General features: G+C 54.3%; 2 protein-coding genes across 2 annotated transcripts in view; one reads left to right on the top strand and one right to left on the bottom strand.

Annotated features, from left to right (window-relative positions):
- The window catches only part of KCTD19 (potassium channel tetramerization domain containing 19), a 22,189-nt gene extending 19,032 nt beyond the window's left edge, over positions 1-3,157 (top strand). The window contains exons 12-16 of the mRNA XM_035898805.1: positions 195-257; positions 1,135-1,326; positions 2,093-2,247; positions 2,477-2,578; positions 3,059-3,157. Of these exons, the coding sequence (XP_035754698.1) occupies positions 195-257; positions 1,135-1,326; positions 2,093-2,247; positions 2,477-2,578; positions 3,059-3,157 (611 nt within the window). The remainder of the gene's footprint in view (positions 1-194; positions 258-1,134; positions 1,327-2,092; positions 2,248-2,476; positions 2,579-3,058) is intronic.
- A 3,911-nt stretch (positions 3,158-7,068) lies between these two features.
- Positions 7,069-16,544, bottom strand: part of PLEKHG4 (pleckstrin homology and RhoGEF domain containing G4) — a 73,694-nt gene continuing 64,218 nt past the window's right edge. The window contains 9 exon segments of the mRNA XM_035898804.1: positions 7,069-7,529; positions 8,110-8,373; positions 8,459-8,575; positions 9,191-9,368; positions 9,864-10,034; positions 10,976-11,200; positions 11,537-11,626; positions 12,325-12,574; positions 14,233-15,182. Coding sequence (XP_035754697.1) covers positions 7,204-7,529; positions 8,110-8,373; positions 8,459-8,575; positions 9,191-9,368; positions 9,864-10,034; positions 10,976-11,200; positions 11,537-11,626; positions 12,325-12,574; positions 14,233-15,182 — 2,571 coding nt within the window. The 3' untranslated portion in view covers positions 7,069-7,203.

Here is a 16,544-nt window from a genome sequence, read left to right as displayed (position 1 = left end):
CCATCCCTGGGGGGATTTAAAAGAAGGATAGATGAGGTGCTTAGGGCCAGGGTTTAGTGGTGGGATGGCAGGGTTAGGGGAACAGTTGGGCTTGGTGATCTTAAAGGGCTTTGCCAACCAAAATGATTCCATGGTTCTGTGATTCTAAGATTTCAGTGATGGTGTCAACCTTTTTCTTGTTTTTCTGCTCGTAGAAAGTTTTCCCAGTGAGGGAAGAGACGAGACCTCGCAGATGACACTCTTCCACCTGGAAGACAGTGAGTTGATTGCCAGCTGCTACTCAAGGGCTTCATTTTACCCCTTGCCTGTGCAGAGTTTATTACTAAAAGTGCGTTTGCCAGGAAGGTGGAGCTGCTTTTAGATTCACTGGCATTCATGCATGCTCTTTCACCGTTGTCTTGTTCCTCTGCCTTTGGAGCTGCATGAGGAACAGTGAAGCCGCTTTGATGTGCTTAAGTTAAGTTATCCAGTTAGTTACAGAAAGCACTACTTTAGCACAAAGAATGAAAGATTTTTGTGCTAAACCCAGAAGTTTCCGCAGACACGTGTAGGAGTTAAAAAAACGTTCCTGATGAGCCAAGATATTAAATCAAACTCAAGAAATCTCAGTAGGAAGCTTCAGTCCATGTCGTGGTTCTGACACCCTGGGAAGGCTGTGATTTGCCTGCAGGAAGCACGGCAGCTTTCCACGGCATTGTTGGCAAAGCAAAGTGTATTAATAACGATTATGGATGGGTTTGTTACTACAGCGGTGCACGCCAGATTATTATTTTTATCGAAAAAAAACCCAAACACTTTTTTTCACATCCTGTGAAAGGGTCCCAGCCTGAATTATGCTTGGGTTTGGTTAAGCCATACGTAACAGTTACTCCGCCTGAATTTTCCTTGCGAATGAGGGATGTAGAGAAGACCTGTAGTGTTATACGTGCAAATTATTTGGTGTAAAGGTGGTTGTTTACTGTCTAGTGATGTATCACCGTACCTGGCAAAAATGGCACCACAGAATAAAGACAGAACAAGGCAAAACTTGTAGATGAGGAGCAGACGATACCATGGCCACATTTACAAATGTGTTTACCTCCGTTCCTACCGATCCAGGCCTTGCTGTAAAACCCAACCCCTGCTCATTCACAGAAACAAGGGCCAGCGAGCACAGGGAGGCTGTTCGGGCAGAGCATGGAACCATAGGCTTGATGCTGAAAGTTGAACACCCCCCGGTTTTAGGCAGTGATGGTTTTTGTACGAGCACGGAGGAGAGCATCGTCTACAGCGCGCCGCTGGACGGCGGCCAGCTGGATGCGCCAAGCAGACGAGCACTCGCCCAAGGTAAGGAACTGCAAAACCAGCTCTAGGCTTTTGCTGCGGAGGTGGGTTTTTTTTTTAACTATGAAATCCACTCTCCTTACTGCGGTTTGTTGTCAGTTCTGACTAGCCGCGTAGCTAAGGCTGCTTACACTGAGTTCTCCGAACCCGCTGGGCAGCAGCTGCCTGACCTAACAGGGGCCTGGAATATTTACTGGTGAAGCTCTTTAATGTGTCAGGAATGATGCAATCAGCTGAAAGCTGTACTCAGTTTTTATTCAGGCAAACTCTTACACTGAGCTCCGATTTGAACACCGGCTGTTAGGACTCGGGTGCAGTAAAACCATGGCCAGGAAAGGTGTTAAAGAAACCAAAGGCCTGACAGGAAGGGGGAGCCAGGGGGTGTTGGTCGCTGCTCCCAGGGAATGGGTGATGGGACGAGGGGAAATGGCCTCAAGCTGTGCCAGGGCAGGTTTAGGTTGGACATTGGGAAAAATTCCTTCCCCGCAAGGGCTGTCAGGCGCTGGAAGGGGCTGCCCAGGGAAGGGGTCGAGTCCCCATCCCTGGGAGATTTAAAAGCCGGGCAGACGAGGTGCTTAGGGCCAGGGTTTGGTGGTGGGATGGCAGGGTTAGGGGAATGGTTGGGCTTGGGGAGCTTAAAGGGCTTTTCCAACCTGAATGATTCCATGGTTCCGTGATTCTGAGAACCTAAGTGGTGAATGCTGAAGCCTCAGACATTTTGGGTTTTTTTCTTCTAATGTGTTTGTGTCCTTTCAACCGTTCCTTGTAGATGCAGTTTTTGTCAGCTTTGCCCTCTCACATGAGGAGATATTCTACGCCAGGAAGTGCCACTTTTTCCTCACCGATGTCATCCTGGACTCCATAAGGCAGAAGGATCCCAAAGAAATTACGGCCAGAGTCGGGAGCCTGGTGCACAGGCTCTGGGTGGGTACGGGTGCCCCACAGCCTGGCCGAGCCCACCCTTGCCTTCTCCCCAGCTAGTGCCGTGTGCGGCTGATTCCAGCCCTGCTCTCACCCCAGTCCTTCTTAATCGCACTGATAATTAACCCCGGGCCGGGCCAGCCGGGGCCTTCCCCCGTCCAATGGGTAATTTCACCGGCACTGGCGAGCGTGCCCGCCTGTCGGTAGGACCGCATCCTGTTCTGTGTTTCAGACTCAGCAGATGACACCCAGGGACTTTGTTGCTGATTTACTGAGCACAGAGTATTTCACAGGGGACGGAAGCGTTCGTGACGCGCTGCTCCCATGGGTGGAAGTAAGTAGCGCTTGCCACCCAGCCACGCTGCGCGGCTGAGCCTTTGGGTCTCCCAAACACATTGGCCTTTTAAACTTGTTCACCGTCGCACTTCATTTGCAGAGCGAGTTACGGGTGTGCGGAGGGGGCATTTTACAGCACAACTTGACTCATCACACATTGTCTTAATAGAAGTTTAAAAATGTGCCGTTAATTTGATGAACTTAAAGGTCCTTTCCAACCCAAACCGTTGCATGATTCTATGACGCAGTGCGTAGGGCCAGGGTTTAGTGGTGGGATGGCAGGGTTAGGGGAGTGGCTGGGCTTGGGGACCTTAAAGGGCTTTTCCAACCTGAACGATTCTGTGATTCTGTGAGCTTAGCTGGCCACAAAAAGGCGGGCAGAGAATTTGCAGGGTTGTTGTTATGAGAGGAAGGGAGAGGGTGGTGCTGCCATTCTGCCGCCAGCGGGGGATTGACCAGGGGCTTTGTGCTTTTTCAGTTTACCCTGCCCTTGGCCTGGAAGTACAGCCGCTGCCTCGACCTCCTCATCCGGAGAGGGTTTGCTAGGTCAGTCTCATACCTTGCCTTGGAAATTTAAGTTTACACAACCTTAACAGAACTTTGACCCTGCTAACACATTTGTGAATATTAATTTGCCCAATAAAATTAGAATAGCAGTCAGAGGTGTGGAGCCATTCCTTCGCATTTTATTTTAAGCACATTTTGTGGATGCAGCACTTTGCTATTTTCGTTTTAAAACCTCTGCAGCTCTCCTGGAGCTGACACCTCTCACCATGCGAACTCCAGCGAGTCACCCTCGCATTCATCCTATCAAACCAACCAAACAAAACCCCCATCATTTCGGTGTCCACCTGTCCGTGTTCCGTCCCCCCCCATCCCTCCCCTGCGTATTTTGAGAGCATTCAGACGCCCCAGGAACAGCTCAGCCCAGTGCCCCTGCTGCAGGCCCAGGCCCCACGCTGTGAAATCGAGACACAACGCAGACAAGAGTCCTATAAAGAAAACCACCTTTATTGGACAAATCAAACCCTGAAAAAACCAGCGTCAGGTAAACATTACTAAAGGTTGTTCCAGCAACGCAGAAACCTTGGAAACGGAGAAATTCAGGAAGTGCCACATTCCCTCGGGGCCTTAGGAAATGCTCTCCCTCTTCTGACACAAGCTGCCACTGTCCCAACAGCCCCAAAATCTGGCATCAACTTAGCAATTATTTTAAAATAGGAACTTCTGAACGCGTCCCCGTGCAGCTGCTTCCCACACAACTTCACACAGAGGTGTCAAACTGTTAGCTCTGCTGTCTAAAAAAAGAATCAAGTTTAAAAAAACCCATCCAACATCTCAACACCAAACAAGTGCTTATGTACAGCACAGGACTTCCCGAGCAAGAAGGAGCACAGTCCATACCTCGAGGGAAGCTCAGGCAGCCGGGCTTTAACATGGGAGATGACAGCGCTGCTGAGGGCCAGGCACCTCCCCCACCCCAGCAGCTACAGGGAGAAAACCGCAGTTAAATAAACTGCTGCTCCATCCTCTTCCTCAGCTTCCCCCACTGCTCTCCCGGCTGGGGGAGCCCGACTCATAGCGCTTCATAAACCAGGAGTAAGCCAGGGGCGTGGCAGCAAGTAGCTACTGTTTCCAACAACACTGGGCTTCGTTTCCTCGCAGCCGCAGGGCGAGCTTTGGTGTAACTGGGGAACGGGCGGCCTCGGAGCACAGGGCACATCTGCGCGCCATCAAACACCGCCCAGCTGAGGTTCAGCATTAGAATCGCCCTGTTGGACTCCAAACCTGTTGGTCTCAGATGCCACGGCCACCTATGGCTCCTCAAACCTGCCGCCATGGTGGGACTGAAGTACCCAGAGAGGGGCCGAGGCAGAGGCAAAGGGAGCAGTGAGGCCCCATCACCCCAAAACCCAGGACAAGGCCCTTGGAATTTTGCCACTCGTGCCCTGCGTGACTGAAACCTGACCCAGCGGGGGCAGAGACACTCGCCCCTGGGCTATTAAGGGGCTTAAATGGGAGCCAGGAACAGGGGGGTTCCCTCCCCTCACTGCCTGGCTGCTCCAAAGGCCCCGCTCAGCCTTCCCCCTGGCCTCGGGGAAGCCTCCGCACAGCGCCCAGCTGGGATCTTCCCCGCTCCCGGGGAACACACTCAGGTTCTACCTGGTTCAGCTGGCAGGGAGTTAGCGTGGGGATTGCTCGGGGAGAGGCGGTTAAGACAGAGATAAGCTCAGCACCAAGGCACCGGAATAATCAGCTGAAGGAAGAAGTCACTGTGACGATGAAATTGCTTTTATTAAAACAGAAGTGTTAAGCCAAGAAAATAAATTACTGCTACGACAGCCATATTTAGAGCATGAGGAAGGACGTTAAATCTTGAGCTCCAGGTCAATATAAGCCTGAAACAGAAAGTTACACTACTTCTCTTAAATACCTCAGTTTCTCTTCATGCCCTTCCAAAAACTTTATAAAATGTGCAGCTTGCAGAACAAATGGTAACAGAGTCACTTGTAACAAAAATCTGTACAGCTCATAGCTTCAAAAATAATACTTTTTTTTCTTTTTCTTTTCCCCCCCAAAACAGCGATGTTCCTCATCACTCATAAATACAGGGCTAACAAGTTTTGAATGCCCGAGGTCCCATCCAACACCAAAGCAATTATGTGCAGCTGACAGAAACCTCCTTGGGACTTCCCCCCCGCCCCAGCCTGAGGTCAGGGTTTGGAGTGTCTGAAAGAGCCTGATTATGTATTTTAAAAAAAAAAAAAAAACAAAAAACAAAAAACAAAACAAAAACCAAAACCCAAAAAACTCTTCATCGGTGAAGACTGTCTCTCCTCCTGCTGGTCAGAGGCCTGGGGTCTTCAGGGAGTTTGAAATGGCAATCAAACCTGGAACACAGCACCGTGCAATGGGTTAGACCGGCTGCACTCCTACGGCGGGGCAGGATCTGTCCCGGCCAGCAGCGATTTTGCAAAACCCCAGTTTGTCACAGCTGCATTTTGGTGGGGAAAGAATGTTTTAGCACAAGGGCCTGGCAGGAGAAGCGCGGCTCTTTCCCCACGCAGAGGGCTGCACCCGCACCTCGGGACGTGCCCAAAGGCCGCCTCTGCACCTCAGGATGTGCCCAAAGGCTGGGTGCTGCTGTCCCAGCGGCAGCAGGCCAGCAAACCCCACTCCTCCTGCGGCCACTTCAAAGGTCCTGTCTGTGACCCCCCTGCCCCTCCCCAGAAGGGGCTCTGGATCTTAAATTTTAGCCTCGTCTGGTTCTGTTCAGCTGGTTGTGAACTCCTGCAGATCACAAGCTGTGGGCCTGCGGGCTTGTAACACCCCCACAGGGCCAAGCCACCAACCACCCTGCACCTTGACCACTGATCCCCTGTGGAAAGGAGGCTCAGCCCCACGGACAGGGAGCGGAACCAGAAGCAGGTTAGTTTGAGCGGGGCGAGACACTGCTTTCCCAGGGCTGCCACCCATGCATAGAAAGCCCCACTTGGCTGCGTCTCTTGCCAGGGCTCATCCCCCCCCCTTCCTCAGAGCAATCTCCTCACAGACGCAGCATCCTCCCAAAATCAGTAAGTGAGGGAGCAACAACCAGCAGCTCCCTCAGACATCCTGACCGTAACCTAGCAGGTGTCTTTGCCTGGCCCCGCGTGGTTTCCTTTGGAGGTTCAAAGGAAACTGTGCAATAAAGGCAGCTTGGGGAGAAAGCCGTGGATTCCCCAAGGCAGCTCAGAGGGACTAAGGAAGAGCAGGATTTTGGCAAACAGCCGCAAGAAAGGGATTAGTGGTTAGACAGCTGGGCAGCACTCGGAGGAAAGCGGCTCATCTGAACACTGATGGTGGTGCTCAAGCCTGTGACCCAAAAGTGATTTTGCTTGTTTTGTTTCTGCTCCTTCACACCCGGGAGGCATGGGCTGCACAAGGCGACGGCTCCATGGGAGCCGGCCTTCTCCAACCAGATGAATCAGAGCCTCCGATACTGGTCAGGAATGTGCATGGAAAACTTCTCATCGAGAAGGGGAGGGCAAGGTTCTCCTGACTCAGAGCTACTGCCAGACCTGCCCAGCACTCAGAGCTGCTGGAAAATCCCCTTCAGGGGCTACTTACAACAACTCCACTTCCTTAGGCGGTAAACGTGTGCCGAGGGGCTCACACTACTGTTGAGGGGCTTATGGCGACCTGGCCTGCTTTCTGCAGAGGAGAGAAGCCAGCATTAGTATGGGGTTAGAGGACAACAGCATCAGGACATGATCTAGCTGGAAGGGAAGTGGCTGAGAACTCTAAGGAACAGAAGAGGAGACATGCTGACATCGCAGAGCAACAGGCTCCCGCTCATCCATCTCATCACTCCCCAAAAAAGGCCCAAACCTCCCAGGGAAGGGGCTCAGCAGCATCTGCAGCAGAGCTCTGTCCATCCCAGGAGGTTACGCAGGTACCCCTGCCCATGACAGCGTTAAAGCTCCTGCGTGAGCAGCGTCCCCTCCTGGTGTAGCCTCCAGCACTGCAGGTCCTTTCCAGTGCATCTCCTGGGGGATCTGGGCCCTCACAGCAGAGGGAGGCTCTCGCGGCAGAGGGGCTGTTGCCTGCCCCGGAGGCGGTGAGTCTCTGCAGGAGGAAAGGTCACTTCCCCACAGTGACTCCTAGCCCAAAAGCAGCATCTTCAGCCCCCCGAGGGGCAGTGGCTTGAACCGGGGAGGCACTTGCAGGAACGGGCAAAGCGAAGAGAGGATTTGGGCCACTTGCACTTACTGCAGAAATGTACTGGCTGTTTGTGAACCTGGGTTTCTCCTCCATCGCAGAGCTGTGTTGTGAGCCTAGGGGCATGTAGGGGGGTGAGCCCATGTCTTCACAGAAGCTTTCTTGTGGGATGCTGGAGACGCAGCCGCTGTCAGAGCCGCTGGAGCCACTGCCTGACATGCAGTGCGAGGACTCCGAGCTCTCTGTTGCTGGGGGAAGAGAGGAAAGTCATTCTGATGCCCGTGAATTTGGCTTACACTACCCATGCCACATATACTTGATAAGGTATCTGTTTGCAGAGGCACTGGCCAGAAGCCCACAAATAGGCCACACTCCTGCCTGGGCCTCTTAAAGCCATTAAGCAACAAAATAACCCAAGGAAGTGTAGAAAATAATACCAGAGATTAGTATTGGGAATTTCACACAGAGGAAGCCAAGGGGTCACTGGATGGGGCTGGCGAGAGCAAAGGATGGAGCGGCTGGTACCAGAGGGGCAGGCGGGCAGAGACACAAGCACTGGTCTCCAAGGCCAGAGCAGCCCCAGTAAGCCTGCCACTGGGATGGCTGCAGGTCGGCTTTACTAATCCCTGTGTCTGAGCTAACGCCCCCCCATGAAAGCCGAGGCAGAGCTGGCGTGGAAGGACAGGGCCCTCCCTGCCCCAGTTTGGCTATGGGGCAGGGACTGCCATGACCCCAGTGAGCCCGGTCTGACTGCACAGCGCAGAGCAAGGTGCGGGGATGAGCTCGCATGCTCTGGGGTGCGCTGAAGAACAGCGGGATCGTACGTACTCAGGGACGGCTGGCTGCTGGTCTCATGCTCCAGCTCATCTTCCTCGATGCAGGTGCCGATGTCAAAGGGGCGGCTGGGGGCCAGGACACCCGGCAGCAGAGCCTGGTCCAGGTACATGTGGAGGTTGAGGGGCCCCAGCAGGGAGGAGGAGGAAGGGCTGTATGCAGCGGGAGTGCTGCCAGCAGAGAGCTGCGCCTGCGTCCTCTTGTAGGGGTTGGAATGGTCAAACAGAGACACAGCGATTGATGCTCTGGTCCTGGCACCTGCCAGAAAACAAGCCAAAAAAGCCCTGAGCACCAGTCCTGCCTAGCTCACATGGAGCACAGGGCAGGCATGGCTGGCACTCACCTCTGCCCTTCATGATGTAATCAATAGCACGGTCATTAATCGCTGCCTCGCTGGGTTTGATATCCAGGAACGGCTTGTTGCCCACACCCATGGAGACCATCTCCTGCATACGGATTTCTGGAGGGGAAGAGACCCACAGCCACCTCATGAGGTTGCTCCAACCCACCCCATGGGTGCTATGCAGCCCCAGGCCAGAGCACTCCTGGGCCAGGCCACTCCTGAACTACTGAGATTAGATCTGTTCTGTTCTCCCCTTGCTCCCCAGCCCTGAGGAGTTCTCCACAGACAAGCAGTCATGCCCTGCCTTGGCCAAGTAGCTCAGCGCCATGCCACCCCCGAGAGTCCTGCCAAGCGGGAAGCCTGAGGTGGAGAGGAAGGACTCAGCCAGACAGCTGCCTAGATTGTGGGGAGAGCAGCGAACCTTCCAGGAGCGCAGCCCTCACTCACATGGCAGGGAACCCTCTGCTTGTATCTCCTGTTTCTCTCACGGAGTCCAGGGAGGGTGTCTATAGGCACACAGAGCTTGGATTGGTCAGGTTCCCTGGGCATGAGGGGCAGGGAAGGGACGTGCCCAGCCAAGCCCAGCACATGCTCCTGAGGCTGCATGCTGGCACACGGCTGCTTGCTGCACAGAGCTGCCTGCTAACAGGCTCCAAACCTACTCGGGGCAGCATGAGGTGAACAGGGCTCCCGCACCTTTTGCGGCACAGATGCCCCGGGAAGGAATCACACCTTTATTGCGGGCTGCCTGCTGCCACAGGATCTTGGCAATGTCACTGGTCCAGGCCTGCTTAGTCTCGGCTGAGCTGGCCTGGAGGACATAGGTGTCGCTGGACTTCCGCCTTCGGAACCAGATCTCAAAGCGCAGGCCACTGTCTCCAGAGTTCTCCGTCAGGCCAATGTCTGCAGTCTGCCAGAAAGAGGAAGAGCAAAAGTATGAACTGGGGCTCCACCAGGAGCAGAAAGGGTAAATTCTGCCTGCGCCCCGTGCCCAGAGCCACCCCCAGCTCAGCAGACACAATGAGAAGGAGCCTGAGGGTCCAGACAGGAACAGGATCGGTATGGACAGGCAATTCCCAGTGCTTCATCCAGAGTCAACACCACCTCCCTGCCACCCTCCCCCTTCCCCCCCCACCTCACCCACACCCTTTCCCTCACACACTGCATCCCTCAGAAGACCTCAGCCCCACATCTTGCAGCACAGAGGGGGCACAGGCATTCAAGTGTGAAGTATTCCCTTCTGGCTTCACTGCACAGCTTGGAGAAGGCTTAGTTAGCAGTGCGGGGAGCAGCTCTTCTGCGGAAGGTGCTCCTGCTCCCACTCCCCACTTCAGAGCCATGTGTCCATGGGGAAACCAGCCACGGACACCTCCTGCACAAGAAGGAGCTGCAGGGCTGCCCTTACCTTGAAGGAACGCTTGTAGATATACACATCAAAGCCACCCTCGATCCTCTTGGGCTTGCTGAACAGGATCAGGTCCTCAAAGAGGAAGACGTGTCGTTGGCACTTCCTACGGCCCAGCCAGATGGTGAACTCATCTTGCCGCACCAGCTGCCCCTGCTCCTTCAGATTCACCTGGATACAGGGAACATCCCAGTTCAGAGCCCAGCAGGATCGGCTCCAGGCAACCCCAGGCCTGGACATGGAGAGCAGGGTCCCGTATGGCTGTGGCCCAGGTGGCAAAGAAGTGGCAGCTACCTATCATGTTGGGAGGGTTCTTAAAGAGGTAGGGCTGCATGGCACTGCTAGAGGCCACATCAGGCTGAAACAACTGGCCCAGACTCATGGGAGAGCAGCACCTCTCTCCTCGGCATGTCACACAGATGACACTCTGCTGTCACCCTGTGCAGATCTGTGACAAACCTCTGGGGTGGCAGCTGGAGGCAGCAGCCAGAGCATTATTTTAGGGGGAAGAAGAGAGCTGAAGAGGAAAGGAGTCTCATCACACTGCCAGGAGCACCATCTGGGTCAGGAGGCCAGTCCCTCAGTTCTTCCTGCCCCAAATCCATCTTCCTCCACCCTGAGCCCTGTGGTTTCTCCTCCTCCAGTGCTGTACTTTGCAAGCCTCTCCTTTGAGTCCCACCTAGCTGATTTTGCCCTACCTCTGGCATTGGCATCAGTTTGAATTCCTTCTTGCAAACTGCCTGACCCTCTTATCACTAGCTCAAGAGAGATGGAAGGGCCCAAGGCAGCCTGCAGGACGCCATCTGCGAGGGCTGCCAGGCTGCCTCACGTCACCAGCAAGCACCTGAGAGCGTGTTTATGACAAGTGGCTCACTCAGCTCAAGTAACAGCATCCAGGCTGTCCGTCCTAGCGGATCAAGACCTCCAAGCCTTGCTGTTCCCTTGCCCTGTACCTCAGTAATCCTGCCATGCTGCACTGGCAGGCGGCACCCCGATCACTGTGGGAATTTGAGGGGAGGCTCACCATACAATCCAAAGACCCTAAGTCTAGAGAAGGGGAAGAAGTCTGGCTCTGCCCCCCTTCCCGGGCAAGGGAGGACACCAGAACGTACGTCACAGTCACGGATAGCATCCATGGCCAGCAGGTCATTTCCGTGCCGGAGCTGAAACTTCACCATCTCCTCAGCTGCCCGGAGGTAGCCCAGCTCCTGCTCTTGCGCCTCGCTGCACTCCTTGATCAGGTCCTTCAGAAGCAGGGCGTATTTGCTCATCCGCTGGATGGGTTTCAGCAGGTAGGAGGCCAGGTCCATCTTATCGCCAAGCTGCACCTGCTTGAACTGAGAAACACAGCAGAGAGTGAAGGCAGCAGCTTTCCATGGAGCACCCTGTGCCCCCAGGCAGGCATTGACACCCAAGGCTTTTCTGACTGGGGTACTCTGTTCACTCTGCAGGGAAATGCAAGGCCAGAGGACCAATGCTGCTGTGTGCTGGGCTCCTTTCCAAAGCACTCACGACATCTCTGCCCCTGTCCCCCCACATACACTTGTGCAGAGAGCTGTGCCAGGAAAGCAGAGGTAGCGCTGAGCATGCCTCAAGCGGTAAAGATGGGCTTATTTAAACAGATCGGTGACCCAAACACGAAGAGCAATCGTGATGTAGGCAGTGGAAGTTACCTTGAAGAAGGTATTCCCGTGGCTGGCCAGCAACGAGTCTGACTTTGGCTTGTTCTTGCTGTACAATGCATACATCCCAAACTGGTCTTTCTGCAAAAGAGATCCCCACGTGAGACCAACACACACCCAGCACACAGTGACAGCCATGCCCTGGGTTGGTTACTTTAGTATTTCTGCCTCTCCCAGGCTGCACCAGAGCCTCCTATGGCATCAGGAACGACTTTGCCTCAAGTTCATTTAGAGCCAGGGAGTGTTCTTGTCTTCCTACTCCTGCAGTAGCTAGGACTTTTTATTCCACTGTCCTGTTACCCCTTGCCCCTTACATACCCTAATAGATATCATTCCCCTGGCAGCAGCAAACATGCATGGGGCAGCTGAGCTTAAGACGGATGCCCCGTGTTTCTCCCTAGCAGCTCTTTTCAACAACAGCATCGGGGCCTGTGCCCCTCCACTAATTAAAGTCCTTCCATGCTGACAACCACAGCCAGAAGACAGGGTAAGGGATTTTGCTTCCTTGGCAGCGTCTCTTGGTAGCAAAGAGCAACACGAAAGGCAAAGCACACCTTCTGCTGCCTGGGCTCAGCCTCGCAGAGTCATCCTAGTCCAACCTAGCATTTGAGCTGTCAGGGGACAAACCAAACCATCACAGGGTTAGTCCTCCTGCTCCCAAAGAGCCACAGCCCACTAACAGGCAGGTGAGCAGCCAAACGTATAGGCACTGCTGGCCATAGGAGCCAAGCACGTGTCCAGAGAAGTCAAACCCCAGGGGGAAGGTGCTGATGCCTTACGTGTCGGAGGAAGCAGTGGCTGACCCGCAGCGGGTGGTTGCAGCAGCTCTCGAGCTCTCGCAGGAAGTACTGGCTGTGGAAGTCGTAGAGTTTCTCCAGGTTCCCAAAAATGACGCTGCGTTTCCCACGCAGGTCCTGGGGGAGGTCAAGACGCTCCATCTCAGGGAAGTAGCTATCGATGATGTAGCAAAGCGACCTCACATATTCCCGCTCTGTGGTTACCATCTCATCAATAATGTGCCGCAGCTTGCTGCAATAGGAAACACTCAGCCATGATGGGACCCAGACTGGAGCAGGGCTGCAGCAGCCTAAGAGCGCCTGCAAAGCACTGGGCTATCCCTAGAGAAGTTGTCCCTAAGACCCAACATGGAGCTGAGACAATCCCTCAGCACCATCCAAGCTCAGATTCAGAACTGCCTGCAATAGCTCTGACCCTCAGCACTGACAAAGCTCGTGGCTGATCCAAGGAACTCTGTCGGCTTTTCTGTTCAGGAAGGGCGAGTCCCAGGTTGGCTGTGGTCCTGACCCAGCCTCAGCAGGACACATACACCTGGGCCCACCCAGCCCCGGCTCTGGACATAACAGGCTGCTCCACAAACGGCTGCACTCCTGCAACAACAGGGACAGCGTAAGTCACGATAACTTCTGTCAGGAGGAGTCAGCCTGGTGACTGGGTGCTGTGGGAGGCAATGTTAACCCTAGGAGAACACAAGCTTTGGGCCCAGGTGCTGTTGGGCTTACCCACTAAAAATAAAGAGTGGGAAACGAACCTCATATTGCTTCATCAGCAGACAGCAGCTCCTAGCATGGGTTGCTCCACACGCCTGAGAGGATAACTCTCAGGTACTCGAGGTTTCCACTGCGAGGCAGTGCAGCACCAAACATAACTACCCCAATGCGTGCCTGCCTTCCCTACCTCACAGCTCTCCCCTAGAGCCAGCTCCTCTGGCTGTTCAGAAGAGTGAACAGCGGGACTGCCTCAGCACCCACAGACAGGAGGGCTGCTGCATCACTCTGTTGAGAAGCAAAGCAGTTAGCCTCCTATCTGCTGGTGTTCGTCCCCTGCCATGAGCTTTCCTGACATGTGCTAGGATCTCGGCGGCCCTTTCCAGAATATTTCACTGTCCCCAGCCATCCCATCCAGACCAGAAGCAGTGGAGGAGCTCTGCGGTCCCGCATCCATCACTTGTTTTTCATCTCTGCCACCAATTTTTTTTAATCTTTTCCAGTGAGAGCAGCCAAGAGATCTGCCTGGTGACCCCCTTTCAAGAGCAGCTCACATCCCATAGCCTAGGCACGCGGCAGTATGATAACAAAGTTAAGTTGAGATCCTCAAGGACAGAGAAGGGAAAAAGAGGACAAAAGCCACCTGTTGGTCACCCAAACAGAGATCTCACCCCCAAAGGACAAATACAAACACCCTCCTACCCGTGAAGCTGCTGCTGTCACAGGGTACTGTGCCTCCCTGCCAGTCTGGGTACAGCACCCCCCAAAAAGAGTGCAGGATGATGCACTTCTGCTCTCCCACTGTACCTGTACCACTGGTTTTCTAGGTCCCCAAATACTCTCTTTCTGCAAACCCTTGTCCTCCAGTGCCAGCAATGTTCAGAAGCACCCTCTCCTGCCTGGGAACTGATCCTCTTACAGAGGAACACTGCTGTGAGGGAAGAGCAACAGATCCCATTTCCTTGCCTCCCTGCAGAAGCAGGTGCCAGGCTACATGGATACATCCCTGTGGGCCCCCTCAGTGCCACACACGTGTGCAGGGGGGCTGGAGCTACATCTCCATCTGTCTGCCCTGTGTACCCACTGCCAAAGTAACTGTCGCTGCAGAGCTCTTCACATCTTTGCTGGCTGCCTTTTCACACCCCCCCAGGGACCAGAGCACCGAGTGTCACAGCCACTTACCTGCCCCAGCTCTTGGCTTCTGACACGGAGAGGCAGCCCCTCTGTGCCTCCAGCAGGCAGTCTGCAGCCCAGCTGTGTGCCGCCTGCTGCCGTAGCGCAAAAGTCCTGTCCACGAGCTCAGTGCTGCTCACCTCCAGCCCCTTAATAAAGACGCCGGTGTTGCCGTATCTGGCCGGCTCGCTCAGTGTCCTCTGGCAGCCTGACCACAGGCTCTCACCGCAGGGGAGGTCAAAGCTTTGGGCCTTCCGGAGCATCCTCCTGGGAGGCGGCTTCCCAGAGGCTGGAGTGGAGGTGCAGGATGGTTTCACCTCCAGGGTTTCTAATATGCTCTCCAGGTTTGGCTTTTCGTCAGCCAGCTTTGGAGGCTTGGAGGCCCCACAGGCAGAAGAAACTCTGCTTGAATGAGGACCAGGGCTGAGAGCAGCTTGGCAGGCAAATTCTTCCCCAGCACTGACATCACCAGGGCAGCTCAGGGAGGGTGAGGGTGCTTTCTCCTTAGTCCAGCCCAAGGAGCAGTTGGGCCTGGTGCAGCAGTGGGATGCACTGCAAGTCCTGTCCCAGTGGGACCCGGAGGTGGCCCCCTCGGAGTGCCTGCGGTGGGACAGACTGCCAGCCTCACTGCCGGCCCGGGGCTGCTCCCCTGCAGCTGGTTTGCGGTCTGACAGCAGAGACCTCCTTGTTCTCAAAGCCGCTTCAAGTTTCTTTTCAAAAACTAGCTTGGTCTCCTGGCATTTGGACCATGCAAATTTCCACTGCTTGATTCCCTTGTCACTCTTCAGCTCACAGGCCAGCTCCTTCATCTCCTGGAATCGGGCGTCGCTGATGTCTGGGTGCTGCCCCTTGTAGCTCTCCAGGCACTTGATCACACTTGCACAGTGTTCGCCAGAGTTGCAGTCCTCCATGCTGATGCAGGCAAGGTGTCGCATCCCTTCCAAGGCCCACTCGTATGCCTGCAGAGAGCAAAACCAAGAGGCAATAGCCAGTCAGAGGGATTCGGGGAAAAATAACGCTAATTCGGTGCCTAAAGCACAAGAAAAGAGAAAGGATCAGTGTGTGGCCACCACAGTTCCTTGAGCTTGGGGGGGGGAGCTGCTATTGTCAATGGGGCCTAACAATTCAGCAAAACAAACAGCTCCTTATGCAGAGGGCTTCAGCTGTGCTGGCCACTCTGCCACAGCTCCACCTCCCCGCCAGGTCCCTGTGACGCTGGGCACCCATGCTGCTGGGCACGTTTGTCCTCTCTGGGCAGGGGGGCCCAGGAGAAGCTGTTGCCAAGACTTCAGGAATTCACACCTTAGTGTGGCCCTGCTCGGTATAAAACTTGGAACTCGCCCTCCTCCTTTGTCCAGCTGTTCTTACCACCTACCACACAGGACGAGGTCGAGGCGGCATCAGTAAGCTGCAGGGAATGGGATTGCTGGTCCCCGTGCTGTTTCCCCGGAGCTGACGGCACGCAGAGGCCTGGAGCTCGATCAGAGCACAGTTCTGTGGATCACCCCTGAGTGCTCTGACCCCTCCTTGCAGCAAATACAAATCTGAGACTGTGTAAGCCCAGTTGCAGCTTGTGCATTTTCTGTGCCTGTTGGCACCTGTGTGCTGTGCTGTGCCCCGCCTGCCTGGCTCTGGCTGCTGCTGCACTACATGATTGTGCTGGTTATTCAAACACCAAGCTCAGCAGTTTATTTCTAATGCTCCAGGAATGCTGGAAGCAGTTTGATGGGGCAGTGGTACATATGCTGGCCTTGCTAAAACAGCTCTGCCATATCAGTCTAACAAGAGGAGCAGGACAAAATGTGGTCCAATGTGACAGACCAAGGTAAGAGTGCCTTACCACCACCGCAGGACAGGGGCTAATGAAGCACTGTGCACTAAGACCTGCCTGTCAATGATAAAAATGAAAGGAAAGGCAAACACCTGAATTAGTCAGGCTCATAAGCCACTACTTTCTCTATAAAGCAGGGATGATGATAAGGTTTAACTATAGAGTGCATAAGATGTGACCAGCTGCCATAGACCTGGCCAGGCAACTTTACTGCTCATTAGTGAAAACAGAGTTATTTGTTAAAATCAGATGCACAAGGCAAGGAAAACATCCAGGACAGGCCTGCCTGGCACCTTGCACCAACTGCCCAAGACCAGTGGATGTGTGGAAACGCCACAGGCTGCCCTTGAAGTGAGTCAGACCATCTCTAGCGCTTGACCTGTCAGGCTCTGCGTACCCACTATGTTTCTGCAGAGAAGCAACACTCACACTTAAGTGCCAGGAACAAAGTGACCAGTCTTAGACCATTTTCCACCTGCTGACAAGACTT

The sequence above is a fragment of the Egretta garzetta genome, unplaced genomic scaffold (genome assembly GCF_000687185.1).
Source record: "Egretta garzetta isolate BGI_Z169 unplaced genomic scaffold, ASM68718v1 scaffold27, whole genome shotgun sequence".
NCBI lineage: Eukaryota > Metazoa > Chordata > Aves > Pelecaniformes > Ardeidae > Egretta > Egretta garzetta.
The sequence above is the reverse complement of the archived record's forward strand: the minus strand, read 5'-3'. Positions and strand labels throughout refer to the sequence as shown.